The sequence below is a fragment of the Nyctibius grandis genome, chromosome 24, assembly GCF_013368605.1.
Source record: "Nyctibius grandis isolate bNycGra1 chromosome 24, bNycGra1.pri, whole genome shotgun sequence".
In the NCBI taxonomy this organism is placed as follows: Eukaryota; Metazoa; Chordata; class Aves; order Nyctibiiformes; family Nyctibiidae; genus Nyctibius; species Nyctibius grandis.
In genome coordinates, this window is record NC_090681.1 from 3,646,543 (window position 1) to 3,662,980 (window position 16,438).

Sequence of the window (16,438 nt, forward strand, 5' to 3'; positions counted from 1 at the left end):
GCTCATGAAATGCAGCACTCGAAAGGTCTGGCAGGTCCGGAGGTAGCACCCGGTGTCTCCTAGCTTATCCTTGAAGCTGAAGGGTTGGACAGACCCTGCATTCTCTTGCCACGTGAGAGTCTTCCCAGGGGAATAAAAGAGCTTGTCCCATGCATCAGCTCACCCCTCTCCTGACACGTGCCTTGTAGATCTGTTCTCCAGACCACGAGCCAGGCACTCCTTCCCTCTGTCCAACACAGAAATTCTACTTCTTCAGCTGTTTTAGACATAAACAGCCCTCCCTGAGCTATGGTTTGGATTAGCAGCGAGTTACGAATTGTTGATCAGTGACAGCTGAGCCAGTAAACATCAGCGTGTTTCCAAGTCTGGTTATCTCGAGCGCACTATCTCCCCCCTCTTTGTGGAGGCTACGCATACACACCAAACCTTACTTCACTTCTGAGCTATTCTTTGTGCTAATGGCACCAAGAGCTTCATGTAAACATCAGGGCAACGTTCCTCTAGAAGAACTTGGCTTGCGTCTTAGTGCTATTGCTTTTTTCAGTCATTGGCTGAAAATACTTAAGCCCAGTTTAAGTTGGTGCTGAGGTGAGTTATGGAGCTCAGAGTGGATCCATATAAATGTAAATATTGCAGGGCCAACGTCAGGCCAAGGGGCAGGGTGGTCTTCACCCCAGCTGGTGTGGTGGAAGACCGAAAAACGAAGGTACATGGAGACTCTGGACTGTTGTCTGTGGATTTGAAGTATCTGAAAACTAAACTTGTGCTTAAATTTAGCTCTTTTACCCTTTTATCGTGAGCTAGCCGCGAGCAGGTAGCCAAGCGGTTTAAAACCAGCAGCGATGACCTCCTATGGGAAGCAGAAGAGTGGGAACCTGGAAGCACCCAGTGAATGTTGTAGAAAGCGAGTGCAGCATTAGAGGGAGGTTTTCTCAGCGGCCTCAAGCTCTCTCAAGATCAACAATTACAAGTTTTGCTTTGTATGAAAAGGAATTAAGTTAAATTTGGCCCAAGGGGGAGAAGGGGAGAGGGTAGTCCTAAGACAGATGTCAGGTTGATGTCCCCTTGCTTCTCCAGGGAAGGAGCTAGCTTTGCTTCTGTTAGATACCTGCAAAGCTCTAAACCCCAGACATTCAACTGAGAATCTGAGGCTTAAATACAATTGCGTTGCAACTCTTCTCTTGGACCATAACATCTGAAGAGGAGTGAATAAATTTGCCATGTTCTTTCAAAGAAAGAGAAGAATTCCATGCTTTCTGGAGCCTGAGACTGTAGTGCAAATAGATGTCAAAGCAAAATCTTCTTGCCCTTGTTTTTCTCCACAGTCTGCAGAAAACCTTTTGTACGTGCTTATCCTGCTCTGCGTATCTATGTCTAAGTAAATCCCACCCGCTTCTGCTCCCGCTGGCTTCTCCCGGCACGGTGCTGTGCTGAACCTGATACGTCTCTGGTTCAGCGCCGAGCGTGACCGGCTGCTGCGACTCCAGGCGGTTCAGGTCACCTGCTGTGACTTTGTGCAGAGCTCCAGCAGCAGAAGCTGGACTTGCAAGGCAGAGGTGGCCCGGAGCCAAGCAGGTGGTGCGGATTTCCTGCAGCGGTATCAGCTGCGATAGGGTAATAAATAACTGATAAATGTTATATTAAAGCCAACGTCATGGCAAAATGGCTGTTAACTGCACTCTGGCACTGCTTTTTCCCATCTTCACCTGATCTCCCCTGCTTGCTTCTTCCAGTAGTCCCAGAGAAACGGCGGTGGGGGCAGCCAGGACGTGAAGGTGGGAGGTGGGATGGTGCAACTGCAGGGCTGTGTCTCCAGAGCAGCTTCTGCAGCACGTGCTGGTGAGGGTGGGATTCCTGTACCCACCGCCCCAGGGATCCACGCCTGAGGAGTGCAGGGGTGCCGCTCGCCCCATGAGCAATGGTCGGTGTATAAGCAGCCCTCATTTAATTTGGGGGAAGCGTGGAGAGACTCTCTGGACAAAACCCTTTTTTTTTTCCTGGGCAGAAAGTGTCTCCTTGGTGTATGGGGAGTGTTCAACCGTCTTGTACCACGTCTGAAAGCGGCATCCTCCCGTTTGTCCTCCCTGAAGGGCTCTCGAAGCCAACAGCCTTTGTGAGGGGGTGCAAGGAGCTGTCCCTTGCCTGGTGTGTGCTAATGGCAGGTTCTTTTCCTTTGCAGAATGGGCAGGCTGCTCCAGAAGAAGGTGGGAATCCTCCATCCAAGGTAAAAATACTCTGGGGTTACGTCTTTAAGTCATCCATCCCTCTGAGCTGCGTGGGGGGGTGTGAGCTGACGTGGGGAATGGGTTGGGGATGGCTGTTTTTAAATCCTATAAGCTGCTGCTTTGTAATCGGGATGAGTGCATGTGGGAGTGTAAAGGACTGGAGCAGGGGAAGAGAAGGATAAACGCTCTGTCTTCCTGTCCCTTTGGTCATCCAAACATATCTGGAAGGTTCCCCAAAGGGCCACCTCAGTCCAGCACACAGGAGATGGACTGGAGACCGTAGCAGAGGGCTGGAAGCGAGAATCCCTGGGGTGTTTCGGTGCTGTGTTTACACCTTTCTCTGTGTTGTGATCTTGCCAGACGGGATGAGAAATACATGAGTATTTGATGGTTTTGGCACAGCTGCCCTTGCTGAGCGCCTGGTATCTGTTTATTCTCTTGCCTTGGCGGGGCTGGGAGAAGCTCTGCTTCTGTCAAGTTGCCCTCTGCGTCCCCATTAACATCAGCAGGGAATGGTCGAGGGAACTGAGCTGCTGTCTTCTGTGTTTTGGGCAAGGGTCTCACTCTGCTAGACCTTCTTCAGGCACCTAAAGCCCTTCCTGCTCCACACATGAACAGGATGACGTTGAAGGACTTGATTTCTCTGATGTGAGCCCTCTCCAAGTACGAGACCGAGGACCGATGTGGTTAGCGTAGGTATTTCCTAGTTGTGCCCGTACCTCTCTGCCCTGCAAGACACTGTGCAGGGGCAGAAGAGCCATTTCAGTACCTTGAAATCATAAGCCTTTCAGGATTTCCTTTTCTGATACATGCTATAACCGTGAGGAATGACACAACATGTTTGATTTGGCTTGGGAGACCTTGCCAGACGGGTTGTCAAGAGTCTGTCCTGCGCCTTACCCTCAGTGAGCGCCCTGTAGCAGTTTCTCTCTCTGAATCATCGTCTGTGCTAAAGGCTGTGGGGGCTCGTTGTATTGTTTTTCCAGTTGGTTACTATCATATTTTTAGCACGAGAAATTTAAACCTAAAAAACTACTTTTCAGCCACTTCTTTGCCAGGAGCTTATGCTGGACTTCTAGCATTGCTGTTGCATCTCACCAACCTGTTCTGCATTTCTGTCCCAGTAGCTGGACTGGCAAAAAAAAAATCTGCAAAGAAATCTGGCGTGGGTCAGATGAGCTCAGGTCAATGGGATTGTGCACTTCCCTCCCCTGAGAACAGTGGGTTTATGGTTCTTCACTGTGCCTGTGTCTCTGGCATGGGGAAAAAAAATAATCTGTCTTTTCTGGCTGGATTCCAGCTGGGTTTCTAAGACTTGAGACTTGGCCTCTTTCATCTTCAAACACTTGGCTAAACTGCCCTTCCGTAAAAGCAGCTGAAGGCTGTTGCTTTAAAAATAATTGAAGATTTTTTTTTCTCTGAAGGACATCACTGGGACAAACCCTGTCTGATTCCACGTGTAGATGCAGCCCCACAGAAAGATCATGGATAGAGGCCAAAAAGCACTTGGGGTTCTCGTTGCTGCTGTCTCTGTCCCTCTGTGGGACGTGGAAATGCAGTCCCCATTGCAGCTGGGGAGCTGGAGCAGAGCAGCAGGCGAGTTGTCCAACATCCCACAGCAGGGAAACCACAAGAGCCCTGTGCTACGTGCAGGTGTCCTGCTTTGCGCTTTTCCGAGGCACCGTGGCCAAAATGCCTGTGAGCAGTGTCTGACAATCCCGTTTTTGGTAACTTTTGAACACGTGAAGCCCTGCTACGTGCTCCTGAAATAACCTCGGTCGCGGTTTCCAAGTTTGTACAAGGTACATTTCCTACCAGTGCTGACAAATGAAATGCCTCCTATAAACACATGCCTTCAACCTCAGGGCAGGCTCTGGTGTTCCCACTGTGATGCTGCAGAGGGGGGAAGCAGGCGGTGCGCTCAATATCTGTGTATTTTTCTGTTCATGTTGGGGTAGATGCTGCCAGCAGCAGCTTCTGGCACTGGCTGTATCTACAACAAGGACTAAAGAAGGAGAAGTAAGCAGCAGCAAGCATCTGAGGTTGGCTGTTCTCAAGTTGAAGGTTGCTCAGGATCCCTCCCGTGCCCTTCTCTTCTAGCTGTGTGTGGAGAGCTGTAAGGGAAAGAGGCACCTTTATTCTAGGTTTGTACTTGCTTTCTTTTTGCGGTTAATTCTGTGACCTCTTCTAAAAATAGACTGAAGCAGCGACAGCGGCAATTGCTCAACACCCACGCAGAAGTGCCATCCCTCCCCCTGTCCCCTTAAGTGGGATGCTGCCAGAACTACAATCATTATTTCCCTGGGCAATAACCAAAGACACTTTGCAAAGGAGGAAATCCAGGAGTTCCTCAAAAGAGTTGGGGACTTGGCAGCTGGTAGCACGAGACTGATGCAGTCTGATGGCTCCGTCATCATCTCACCTGCTGTTGTTGCACGTTGGGTCTTTGGGAATGAAACATGATGAAATGGTCCCTGCAGAGGCAGCGAGGGGATGTTTTGGGCCAGGCTGGCTGTGATCGGGTACTTTCTAGCTGCCTTTGCAGCTCCAACTCAGCTTCCTACCAAGGACAGCTGGTGCATTTCACAGCTTCTTGGGGGTTTATTCCTGCATGGATTCCCACCTTTCAAGAACAACGGCGGTACACAAGTCCCTGCAAGCGTCCTACCTCGGTGTATTTATCTGAGTATCTTGGAAATGTCTGCAAGATCCTACAGGTTGGGCAGAGAGCTGTCTGGAGCGTCTGCCTCCCTTTGCATGGTGACAGGGAAAGGAGCCTGGGTCTGCAGTCGGGGCCATCCCAACAGCATTCCAGCTCTGTGGCCATAAGGAATTCCAAGCCAAACCCTCTCCTGACAGCGAGCACAGTCCTATATCGCTCGTGCCCGAATCCTTGTGTATCTGGGTGTTCCTAATGTGTCCCTACTGTAAGAGTTTGCAATCGGCCAGGCAATCCTGGCCACATCCCTAAAACCAGGTAGCTAATCCAACCCTATATTGAACGGGAGCTTTTGCCAAAGATAGGTCCAAGTATGGCTTTTTTGGTTTTCTGTCCTCTTTGGCAGTGGTGTTTGACCCTGTTTAAATCTGATGTTGGCTTTAGGATAGCAGGTTTCAGTGTCTGCGAACAGAAGAGCTGCTTTTTCACGTTCATATTGGTGGCAGAGGAGCAGGACTGATGCTCGTGGAGCAGGACTGCTGTCCTGACACCCTCTGCATTTCAAGGCTCCGGGCTCGCTTTCTTCCTGTTGTGTTTCCTTTGACGCAGCCTGGGCTGACACCAAGAGAAGCATCTCCTGCGACGGCCTTGGGTTAACCTCAGCTGTGTCTCTGCGCTGCTCAGGGAGGTCTCTTGCCTTGCTCTCAAAAGCTGCTCTGCCCCAGGGGCTAATGGGCAGTGCTGTGTGTTGGTCTCTAGGTGCTGAACCTCGTTCTCTCCTGTGTTCTTTAGATTTTCGTTGTCAGGTAGGCTGAAGATTGGTCCTTGTTTAGGTGGGGAACGGCAACAGAGGGCTTGAATTCAGTGGGAAAATGGAACCTCACGTAATTGGGGGTTTACAGCCAGCTTGGCGGAGGGGTGAGCTTGTGCTCCCTGAAGGTGCCAAGTGTGAGGAATTATGCATGAAATTACAACACCCAATTAGTGAAATCACTTCATAATGAAGAGCAGAGGAGTGGATTTGCAGTGCTGAGGGTGCCCACTCTTTCTCTGGAGGTAACGCTGGGAGTGCTGATCAGCTTGTTCTTGGGTGATAATCACAGTGCGCGATGACAACTGGGGAGGTGAATAAGTAACCTTTTCCAGCTCTGCTTTGCACCATAAAAGAGACCTTTGAGACCGGAGCAAGGGCTTTGCTCTGCTGCACGTACCAGGCATGAGGTGCCCCACCTGCTTAGGCTGAGCCTTGCTGTTAGGCAGCAGTGGGAATGCAGTAAAGGGGAAGACATGGCTCTTTCCCAGATCTGTACAGCTCCTGCTGATGTATCCTCGTGTCCTGCCCAGGTAAAGCTGGCAGAAAGGTCCTCCCCTGCAGTGTTGTCAGCAAGGGAAGCTCAAGGCAAGAATTGTGTACGTGGTACTTCTGGCCAGAGAAATACCTGGTGATGACAAAGTACAGTTGCAATCCCAGTTCTGAATTGTAATTCTTTGGGATGAGTTGGAGGGAACGGGGTTGTAGCCATCTACCCAATAGCTGAGAGACGTGAGGCTGCTCTGGGCCGGTCCTCTGTGTGGTTCAATAGAAATAAGGCTGGAGCTTGGGTTTGAAGGTCTGAACTCCTCCTGCACCTGCTGAGGGGCTCGAGCCCAGCTCTTCACTCCCGCCTGCAAACTGGCTGTAGCTGGAGCAGCTTTCCTGCAGGCTGGACTTCACTGCTGGTGAGGAATCCTGCTCTGACCACTACCCACGAACTGGGAATTCTTCATGCTCCTCCAGCGGGATGTAAGAGAGGAAGGCTTTGTGCTGCTCCATCACGGCATACCGCACTAGTGCTTGCTTGTAGCTCTGCTCTCCAGCAGTACATCTCTCTCCTTCACCCCGGCCTTGCGCTGTGCCTCTTGCTGGAGGCTTCGCTGTCTGGCAGAACATCCATTGACCGTTGTCCCGTCTGCTCTGGAGCTGCATCACTGAGCGGGCGGTCGGAGGGGAAACTTGAAGCACCTTCTCAGCACAGTGGGGGAGGAAGAAAGAGCCATCTGAGAGCTGCTGGCCACCAAAGGGCAAGCCCTGTGTGCCCACCCGGTGATGGGGGCCTCTCGCTGCGGAGGCTGCGTGCTGAACGTGAACTCCAGCTCCAGGCTGAGCACAAATCGTGTGGACAGAAGACAAGTCCAGCGCTGCGATCCTCATCAGTATTGGACACTGCTCTAATGGTGGCCTCTTAACATGAAGGGTTTTAAAACAAACAAGTGAAATGCTCTGCTTTGGAGCAGGCCCGCCGTGTTTGTACAGCTGCTGCTGTTTTCTCCAAGAACTGGAAAGCTATCGGACATGGGAAGAGACGGGTACCTCAGCAGGTCCCTCCTCTGCCCCTCTTCTGTTCCTTCCAGCTGCTCCACCGAGAGCTCTCCAGCCACTCCGATACCCAAAGGGTTGTGCAGGACCTGGGACAACCTGGTGGGAGCAGAACATCTCGACCCATGGCGTGGTGCTGCCTGGAAATCCGCCTCCCCCCTGCGCCGCAGGGACTGGCCGCAGCTATTGCTGCTCTCTAACGTTTGGCTTTTTCAGCCTGTCAGCGGTGAAGCTCTTAGTTTAAACTGGCTGCTTGTGCTTGTCAGTTGAAATAATCAAGTGGGTTTGTTTTTAATGTAATGCCTGACAGCTGCCCGGCTTGCTCCTGCCAGAGCGTTCGCTCTTCGTCCTTGGCAAGGCCGGGCTATGGTTAACAGCAAGCTTCAGAGCTCTTAAAAAAAAAAGAAAACCCAAATAAATGCCTGCCTGAGGAGCAGAGTCTCTGCTGAGCTGCAGGCTTTAATGAATAATTGAAGAGGGGTCAGTTTACAGGACGTGCACGCGAGGAATGCAGCAGAGGCTGTGGCACTCACACAGCCCTCCCGCACGGCGTGCCGACCCTTCAAAACTGCGCTGCTTTCTTCTCTTCCATCTCCATCCCCCTCGTGGGTTAATAGAAACTGCCTCAAGCTCTGTCTCCATAAACCCTCTTTTACTGGGAGGAAAAAAAAAATATAGAGTCTTTTACTGTATGTTGTACCTGGAGGAAACCTGTGTCATCTACATCCCCATTGAAGGAGTTCTTGAGCCTGCAGCAAAGTGAGGGATCCTCCTGCCAGCCCCTCCTCAGCCAGGCTTCTCCCGGCTGTCTGGGCTGGGGGGGCAGAGGGCTCGGGATTGCTGAAGCCAAGTTTTGTGGACCCAGAAGGAAGGGTGAGCAAGGCCGGAGCTCTGCCGGTGCGTCCCCGGAGGGATGGAGGAGCTGTGGGCTCCTCTCTCTGGTTGGGGGAAGGTAGATGGGGACCGGCCGCAGGGGATGGGGTGGTGGCAGCTCCCTCTGTGCCAGGGACAGCAGTGGAGGGCTGGCACCAAAGAGGACCCTGAAGAGCTCAAACCAAAGAACTCACATTGGATTTTTCCAGGGGTCAGAGTGGGTTTGGGTCTCTGGAACATGCCACCCTGGCAACTGGGAGCTTTGAGTCCCCTTGGCTGGGTTTGTTGGGTGGTCACTGGCTCCACGGCTGGCTCGGATGCTGATCCAGGACTCTCCCTGCACACGCAAGCAGCCTCTCTGAAGCTCCTGCAGCTTTACAAGTCTCAGCTTTATTTGGAAGCCCAAGCCTAGTTTTGACATGAGCAGTAAATTCCTTCCATAGCTCCAGGTGAAGCTGCAATAACTTTTTCCCCCCCCGGTTGTACTGTGCTGCCTGCCAGGGGCTGCCACGGGGCTGGAGACTGTCCGGGGAGGACAGTCCCAGCTATCCTGTAAGGACTCCTGCCTCGCCTGGAGCCCTTCTCCTTCGCCCTTAGCAAAAGGCACTTGCTGTGTGCCTGGGGCAGAGGCATCGCCTCCCAGAAACTCCAGCTGATCTCACTGCAGTGATGCTTGGAGGCAGAAAGGGTTTCCCAGCTGCAGCGTGAAATCTGGGTCCTTCCCTTGCCAGTCCTGGAGGACGCAGCCGGGAAATGTCACCCTTCCCATCGGATAGGGAAAATGAGGGCGTTTATCCCTGGTTTGTACTTGAAACCTTGGTCTCGGCAGAGCTTCTGGCGTGGCTCTGGGAATGCCGACCGGTCTGCGAACACAATCGCTTTGTGCTCCCGTGAGCACTCTGAGACGTGGCTGTATCGATTTCCTCACCGTCGGGGAGGTGGATTTAACCGGACGGCTCGGGCTGGCCTGGTTACAAATGGGGAATGTGCAGTGTCTGCTTAGAGAGGGGGAGGAGGGTGTAGTGGGGTTGGCCTCTTCTCCCAGGCAACTAGCGACAGGACTAGAGGACACAGCCTCAAGCTTGGCCAGGGGAGGGTCAGGTTGGACATTAGGAAGCATTTCTTCTCAGCAAGGGTCATTAGCCATTGGAAGGGGCTGCCCAGGGAGGTGGTGGAGTCACCATCTCTGGAGGGGCTTAAGAAAAGACTGGACATGGCACTTAGTGCCCTGGTCTAGTTGCCATGGTGGTGTCAGGGCAATGGTTGGACTCGATGATCCCAGAGGGCTCTTCCAACCTGGTTGATTCTGTGATTCTGTGATTCTGTTAAATGAAAAAATTGTGCTTTGCTACGGCAGGCGCTCATCCTGTACGCTCTCACTAGGGTGTTGGTAACACACAGCTCTGGGTGTGTTTTGGACGTGGGTTATTTTTCTTCTAACACTGCTGTAGTTCAGAGCCACCATGAAAATGTGACGATCGCTTTTCTTTCAGTGTATCTCACACGTGTGTCCTTCCCAGAGGGTGGAGGAGAGCTGGGTTCTCCCAGCACACACACACCAAAACCTGGTAGGTACCAAGCAAAGGCTTTACCAAGTCCTGAGACAACTTTTCATGTGTCTTGCAACAAGAAAACCGCCGGCAGCATGTGTGCTGTGGGAGGAGTATGGAATTCCCGCGTTCCTGCGATGGAGAATAGTTTCCACATCCCACGACAACTCCAGGGGCAGCAAACACGTCTCGGTTCTCATTGTGAAACCGTCATTTTATTTTATAACTCGGTTAGAAAGATGCTTCGTCTTCTGTACTGAAAGCAGCAAAACTGCATCGTGCCTAGATGGAGGATAGTGCTTTACTGCTGGTTCCTAAGAGTAATATTATTCGTTTAGAAAAGCCTGGGCTGGAGTCTGCTGGTTTTACCACCATCAAAGCACCAGTTGGTCCGAGTTTGCTGAGAACAAACCTTTCCTCCTTGCTGGGAAATGTGCATAGGGCCACGGGAAGGCGAGGCAGTATCCTTTGCACTTTCTAAATGGAGACTAATTTGTTCTGTAGAAGCTGCATAATGAAGTAGTTCCTTATCTCCTGGCAGTACAAGGTGTTTTCCTCTCTGGCATCTCATTTCACTGGGTGCAAAGTCCAGCCGGCTGCGAGTGCTTCTCTCGTGGCTCCGCAGCAGGAACAGGCTGCAGCGGCACAGCAGAGCTATCGGAAAGTCTCGGTGGGGTTTGTGAGGATGTTTTGCCTGAGCTTGTATCTTGAGCCCAAACTGCTCGCTGTCAGCTGATCCTGGCCAGCTGTGGCTTGTAGTGCCTGGAAAGGGTGGAGAGATTTTTTTTTTTCTATTTTTTTTTTAAAAGAAACTTGCAGGATCTGGTGCCAGGGTGCCCCTGGAGAGAGCCAGGAGCAGGGAGAACGGGGATGCCTGTGCCTGAGCCTCCCCGCTCTCTCCATCCCACAAGGGACCCGAGCTCTCTGGCGTAATGCAGATGTTTTGGTGCTCCTGGTCAAATGAGGCTGGTAACAACAGCTCAAAAAGGATGTTGTGAAGCAGGACTTGCCTTGCCGTGGGAGCTCTGGGGTGCGAGGCCACCTTCTGCCTTCTCCCTTCTTCAGCCTCAGGCTTTGCTTGAGAAAACATCTCACCCCTTAATCAGTACCTCAATCCCCCCGTTTTAGGGGTGCTGAGTCTTCCCACAGAGGTGTTTATGAAATGGGTGTTTATGCAATGGGTCCTTTTGGCTCCCACCCTCCTGGTTCAGAACAGAAACACGTTTTGGGACATGGAAGATGCTCCGAGTGCCACCTGCTGGAGTGTACTTGAGGGGAGCCAGCCTGGCAGGGTCCCCTGGGGCTTTCAGCCCCTTTGGGGGTGACACAGCCTGTCCCACGGCTGCAGACACCGGTACCTGTCACCACTGTCCCACTGTGCTCTGCCGGGAAGCCCCATGCTCTGTTACTGCTGCTCTCCTGCCCGTTCCCAGAACATGCTGGTGTCTGTTTGTGGCCTCCAGGATTTCACAGTGTTTCCCCCCCGTGACAGCTCCATCCACCTCCACGGAAGGTGATGTGGGTGACTTTCATGCATACAAGAGAAGTGAATTTGCTGGTGAGAGAAGGGGCCCATGAAAAAGGGTGGAACTCTGCTCCATCTAAACACCAAACAGGGTAAAACTGCACTGTCTCAGTCCGAGTTTTCCCTTTTTAGGGATTTGCTCGTAAGCCCCATTGTGGGGAGCCAAGATCGCTGCTCGGAGTGGCAGCAAAGTCCTTCCCAAGGGTCATCAAATTAATTTTACACTGAGCACTTGGCTGCCTGTCTGAGTGGAGAGGAATTGCCCTGAGGAAGACAGCGGAGGGCTTTTAGGATGCTCGGAGTCAAAGGCTTCTGGTTTAAGCCATACAGAGGGAGGCTCCTGGCGTTATCCGTGCCACGATGGAGTTGGCCGTTCAGTTCTCCCAGCTGCCTTGGTCCTGTCGGAGTTTGTGCATGAAGGTAGCAATGAGCAGGATTTGTAGTCGCCAGCGTTACCGCCAGCCTCGCTGTGCAGAGGTCTGCCTGTGTGTCTTGGGTTTCTTCTTCTCCCTCTCCTGTTTTTGGTTTGTTTTGTTTTTCAGGAGACCAATAAAACAGTCCTCAGAGACGGTGTAGGGTGAAACGTGCCTCTTTTCCAGCGCAGCGCTGACCCCTCTCCATAACCCCTTCCTGCAAAGCTCCTGCCAGGAATCCACCCCCGTCCTTATCCACTTATCGGGAAGTTCCAGTTGCCGAAGTCTCCGGTGCTCCTTAGCTGTGTTTGTAGAAGTGACTTTGTCCAAGACTTCCACCTTCAAAGCGGCCCCGCGGTGGGCCCTGCCTCCCCCTGGGCTCTGGCTGCCTCCCGAGGTCTTTGTCTCTCAGAACACCAAATGCCCTTGTTCGGTGTGAGTTTAGTTTAAAGGACTAACGAAGCTCGCTCTTTCGCTGCAGATCCTCTTGGTTGCTCTAAGAATCTCCCTCTTCTTTTAAGCTCTGTCCGTGACCCCAAGCATTTACGCTCCTCCTGCAAAAGCTGTTGCTGACTCTCCAATGTCTCACATGGGCTCACCTCTTCCCTCCGCCTGCTGTTGTAAAACCCCCAGGACTGAGTTCTTCTGCAGCTTTTTCTGCTCCTAGTGTGGTTGGAAGTGGCCAAGGATCTCAAGTGAGAGGTCTCAGTGTCTTCCTTCCTTCTTCTTTCTTCTTCTCAGTGTCTTTCTTTTGCAGATGTGGGCATGCACATACTAAGCAAAAGTAACTCTCTCTTATAAAATGCAATGGAACAGTGGTCAGACCTTTGCTTTGAGCACGCAGCCCTGGGTCAGTGATGTTCGAGGTGATGCTGAAGTGGGAAAACCAGAGCCCATGAGGTTCTGTACTGGGAAGGGAGGGCAGCTATGGGGCCGAGGGAGCTGGCATGGCCCGGGGAGCGTGGGCTGGGATTAAACCCGTTGGAACATGTGTGGGAGAACAGGGCAGAGTCTCCTCTTGGGCAGAGAGGTTTTCAAATCTGCTTGATGTTTCAAATTATTATTTTTTTCTTTAATTGCTTGTGTGGTATGTGTAAGCAGAGAGATGGCTTTGGTGTTTAATCTTTGAATACAGCCTTGATACTGCAATGCCCCCTTAATTAGACAGAGTGAAACTCTCGAATTCTCCCAGGTGTTTTTTTTTTAACTTCAGCAATTGAGTGAAATCGGTACAATCTCACAAAACGTTCTGCTTGGCTGGACTTCTGTTTTCAAGTTCTCTTCTAAGCTGCAGTGAGTGGCAGGCCAGGAAACATCTCCCTTCCTGGTAAACACGGAGGAGCAGCACCTGCTTACTCTGCCCCAGCTCCTGCTCTCCCCTCCCAGCGCAGCCCCAGCAGCATCGGGGACCCTGCCACGTGCAGGACGTGCACGTAGCACTGGTACAGGGTGGCATTTCTCAGCTCCCGAGAGGTCCCGCAGCAGTTGCAGGCTTCTCGAGGGCAGGTTTCCTGTGGGGGCAGCTAGCGTTGCCTTGCCTTGCTTTCCTGGAAGTCGGTGGATGGCAACAAAGTGCGTTTGAATCTGCAGCTGCTGATACGACCATGTCGTTGTTGTGGGCAGCGCTTCCTCCTGTGTCAAAATGGCTCTGCCTGGAGGCACAGCTCCCTTGTCTCCATCCCATCCCTCAAACAGGTCCAGCCCGTCCGCCACGCTGACTGGTGGGTCCGTTCGGATGCAGGTACCACGAGCTGAAGGCCTTCTCTTCAAGGGTGTCTCTGCTCGAGGCAGAAGGGTGCTGCTCAGGGACAAGCGTCCCACAGGATTTCCAGGCTGGGGGCTCCCAGGAGCGCCCAGGGTTGATCCACCAAAGAAGTGCAGACAAAAGTGAGTGGTTCTGGCCAATTCTTTGGTTGCAAATGAGACCAACCGTCAGCCTTGCCCAAATAAGGCCTTGGCAGGAGGGCAGGCAGGGGCTGGGGAGGTTGCTTTGTTATGTTTGTTCCCCTTTTTGAGAACCACCACTTTAAAAAAAAAAGTTCCAGACAGAGCAGCCTTCACCTCTCTGCTCCTTACAACAGCCAAAAGCACACTCGCTTCCTCTGCAAAGCTGCGGCATCTCTTGCTTCCCATTTATTGCAAGCTCCCTCCAGAGCAGGAGTTGCTGCTCTTGCGAGGAGGTTATTGCTCTGGAGTAAGTTGCATGAAATAATTTCATGCAAAAGCTCAGGAGCGTGAAGCTGCCACTCCTGAGGCCGGTGCCCAGGAGCAGGCTGTGCTGGAGGGGTCTGCATGCCGTCGGAGGTCGTCTTCATGCAGGGCTTCCTGGGCAGCAGCTGAGACCTTTGCCGAGACATCCCTTTGGTCTAGCACGGCGGCACCGGTCCCACTTCAGAAGCGTGTTGATGTGACAGCAGCTGGCTCTCCTCTGGCAGCAGTTCTTCACACCATCACCTTCCTGTTTATGAAACCCTGATCCTTCCCTCCCCGATGCTGTTCCCAGCGCTCGGTGGGATGTAACTGGATCCTGGCAGGAGGCAAAGGCAGTCCCTGGTTATGCTGATTTCAATCTATAGGGCTAGCAAGTGTCCTGGTTTATGGAGCTGATGCTGGGACTTGCCGGAGCTCAGCCCTACGGTCTTGTCTGCTGCCGTGGAATTGGATTACAGCATCTTTAAACCATGTGCTAGGAACCATTTGTGTCTGGCACCGCTGGATTTGGGGATCAGCTTTCCTAGGACCGATGTGCCAACGGCAGCGGGTTCACGCAGAGTTTACAGCCGGGTCTTGGCACATCCGTGCCAGCGTCTGGCCCACCGCTGCTCAGGCAGCATCGTCTCGCTACTCCCAGGATCTGCCTTTTTGCCTTTCAAAAATGTGGAATAAGGCCTAGAAGCGATTTAATTCTGCCCTAAAAGCGTCACACTCCCCTGGGATGTGTAAGGTCACTTGGAAGTGTGATGGAGGAGGGCTCTTGCCTCGGCTCAGCCTGCGTGTCTCTTGCCCTTAGACCCACAACCTGCTGCCTGCACCGCAGTTTCCTTTGGTTTATGCTTCTTGCTTTAGATTTATCGCCTTATATTGGGATCGTTACCTGTTTGGTTGGTTCTGGCCCCTTCTCTTGGGAGCAGAGACAGCGAAGCAGCGGAGGTTTGCACTCTGGCAGCAGCCTTTCCCTCTGGGGCTGTCAGCTGCATCTGAAGGGAAGAGCTGATGGCTTCAGCTCCTGAGCAAGGCTGGTTTGTGGTCTCTGCGTTTAGCAGAGGGGCGTCAGGGTGGGCTTTTTCCTTGTGAAAAGCCTCAGGAATTCCAAGCGCTGTTTCTAGGGCAGAAGAGGGGCAGGCAGGCTGAGCCAGGCCCCTGGCAAGGCAGGACAGGGTAGGGATGCAATTCTTTGTGCCCATAATAACACACAGGTCAGAAAACTGATCAGAAGAGAGGCCAGACCATGAACCAGGGTACTGCATCGTCCCGGCTCACACTGAAGCACACTGCCTTCTCCAGCTGCTTCAATTCCTTGCACGAGCTGTAGCTGCCCAAATATAAGCTCCAGCTTCTGTGTTTCTCTGCTGCTAAATTGTTTTGAGATTCCTTGTGCCTCCTGCCACCAAGGAGGGAGCGATTCCCCCTGGGGAACAGGCTACAGGGGTGGGAAAGAGCTCTCGGGGTGCTCCATGCAGACACACCTGCAGCCTGGCAGCAGTTTGAACGCTGCAGCCCAGGGCAGCACTGAGCAACTTGCCAGCTGCAGAAGTTGCATGGATCTGGAAAGTTCAGCAGGAACTGTGGCTTTTTTAAGGTACAGGGCAGGGACAGCTGAAGGGATGCTGTAGAACAGCAAAGGACCTTGCAGTGACACTGGTGAAACAGCTGGGTAACTTTTGAAACCATCCAGGGCATCTGTTTTGCAGAGCTGAAATGCAGATGGCCTCTTGAGGGGAACTGGGAGCAAGCACGTGGCTCCCTCTTTTCCTTGCAAACACAGAAACTGGGAGAGAATTGATTGCAGAGCCATAGGGCTGAAGCCCTTCTTCCCTCTCTGCTCTGGTCCCCGTGTCTGTGCTGCCTGACTGGGCCAATTCCCATCTCCTTCCCCCTCTGGCTGTGTTGAGGCATCCCTGGGTGTACGAGAGCAGGGTGCTGAGCAGTGTCACGGTGCTGAGCAGTGTCACGGTGCAGGAGCTGACCCCTGAGCGAGCGGGCAGGATTGTGCCACCCTCCCATGAGACGTCAGGACCCCGCAGCAGCCTCCCAAAGACCCGCTCGAGCAGGTGACCAAGCGGCGACTCTGACACAGGGCAGGGACAAACCAGGGAAGGGTCGGGAGCTGCCTCCTCCTGGCTCCTTCCCTGGAAACATGCAGTTCAGCTGATCCTACGGGGAGAATATCTGTGCTGGGCTCAGCGTTTGCAGCTTAACTTTGAGGAAGAAAGCTACACAGGCTCTGTTTCTTTTTGCTGCCTCATGTGGTGGCTGAAATTGCTCTTTCTACGCCTGTTTTCCTGTCTGTGACCCGGGGGACTATACCCATCCTCTTGAAGGGCCTGCTGAGGTTTGCCGATGGAGAGAGCCGTGCCTCAGCACCCCTAAAACCATCCCGTGTTTTCACTTGGCTGCCGGTGCCGTGCGGCCATCGCCACACAATGCGATTTCCCCATACGAAACCACAGTTTCCTTTCAGCGAAAACTCCCAAAATACATCCCAGTGATGTAACTACTACACTCGGGGTTCTCGTGCTGGGCTGGGCGCTGCGGAGTGCTCCGAGTCCGGCAGCCAGCTTGCCCAGCATGGGAGGATAGCAGCCTAAAGCTTTGGAGATGCTGAGGCTCCTCTTCC

General features: G+C 52.8%; 1 protein-coding gene across 1 annotated transcript in view; it reads left to right on the plus strand.

The window, feature by feature from the left end:
- Positions 1-16,438, plus strand: part of RPS6KA1 (ribosomal protein S6 kinase A1) — a 42,605-nt gene that overhangs the window by 4,688 nt on the left and 21,479 nt on the right. The window contains exon 2 of the mRNA XM_068417654.1: positions 2,180-2,224. Within this exon, the coding sequence (XP_068273755.1) occupies positions 2,180-2,224 (45 nt within the window). The remainder of the gene's footprint in view (positions 1-2,179; positions 2,225-16,438) is intronic.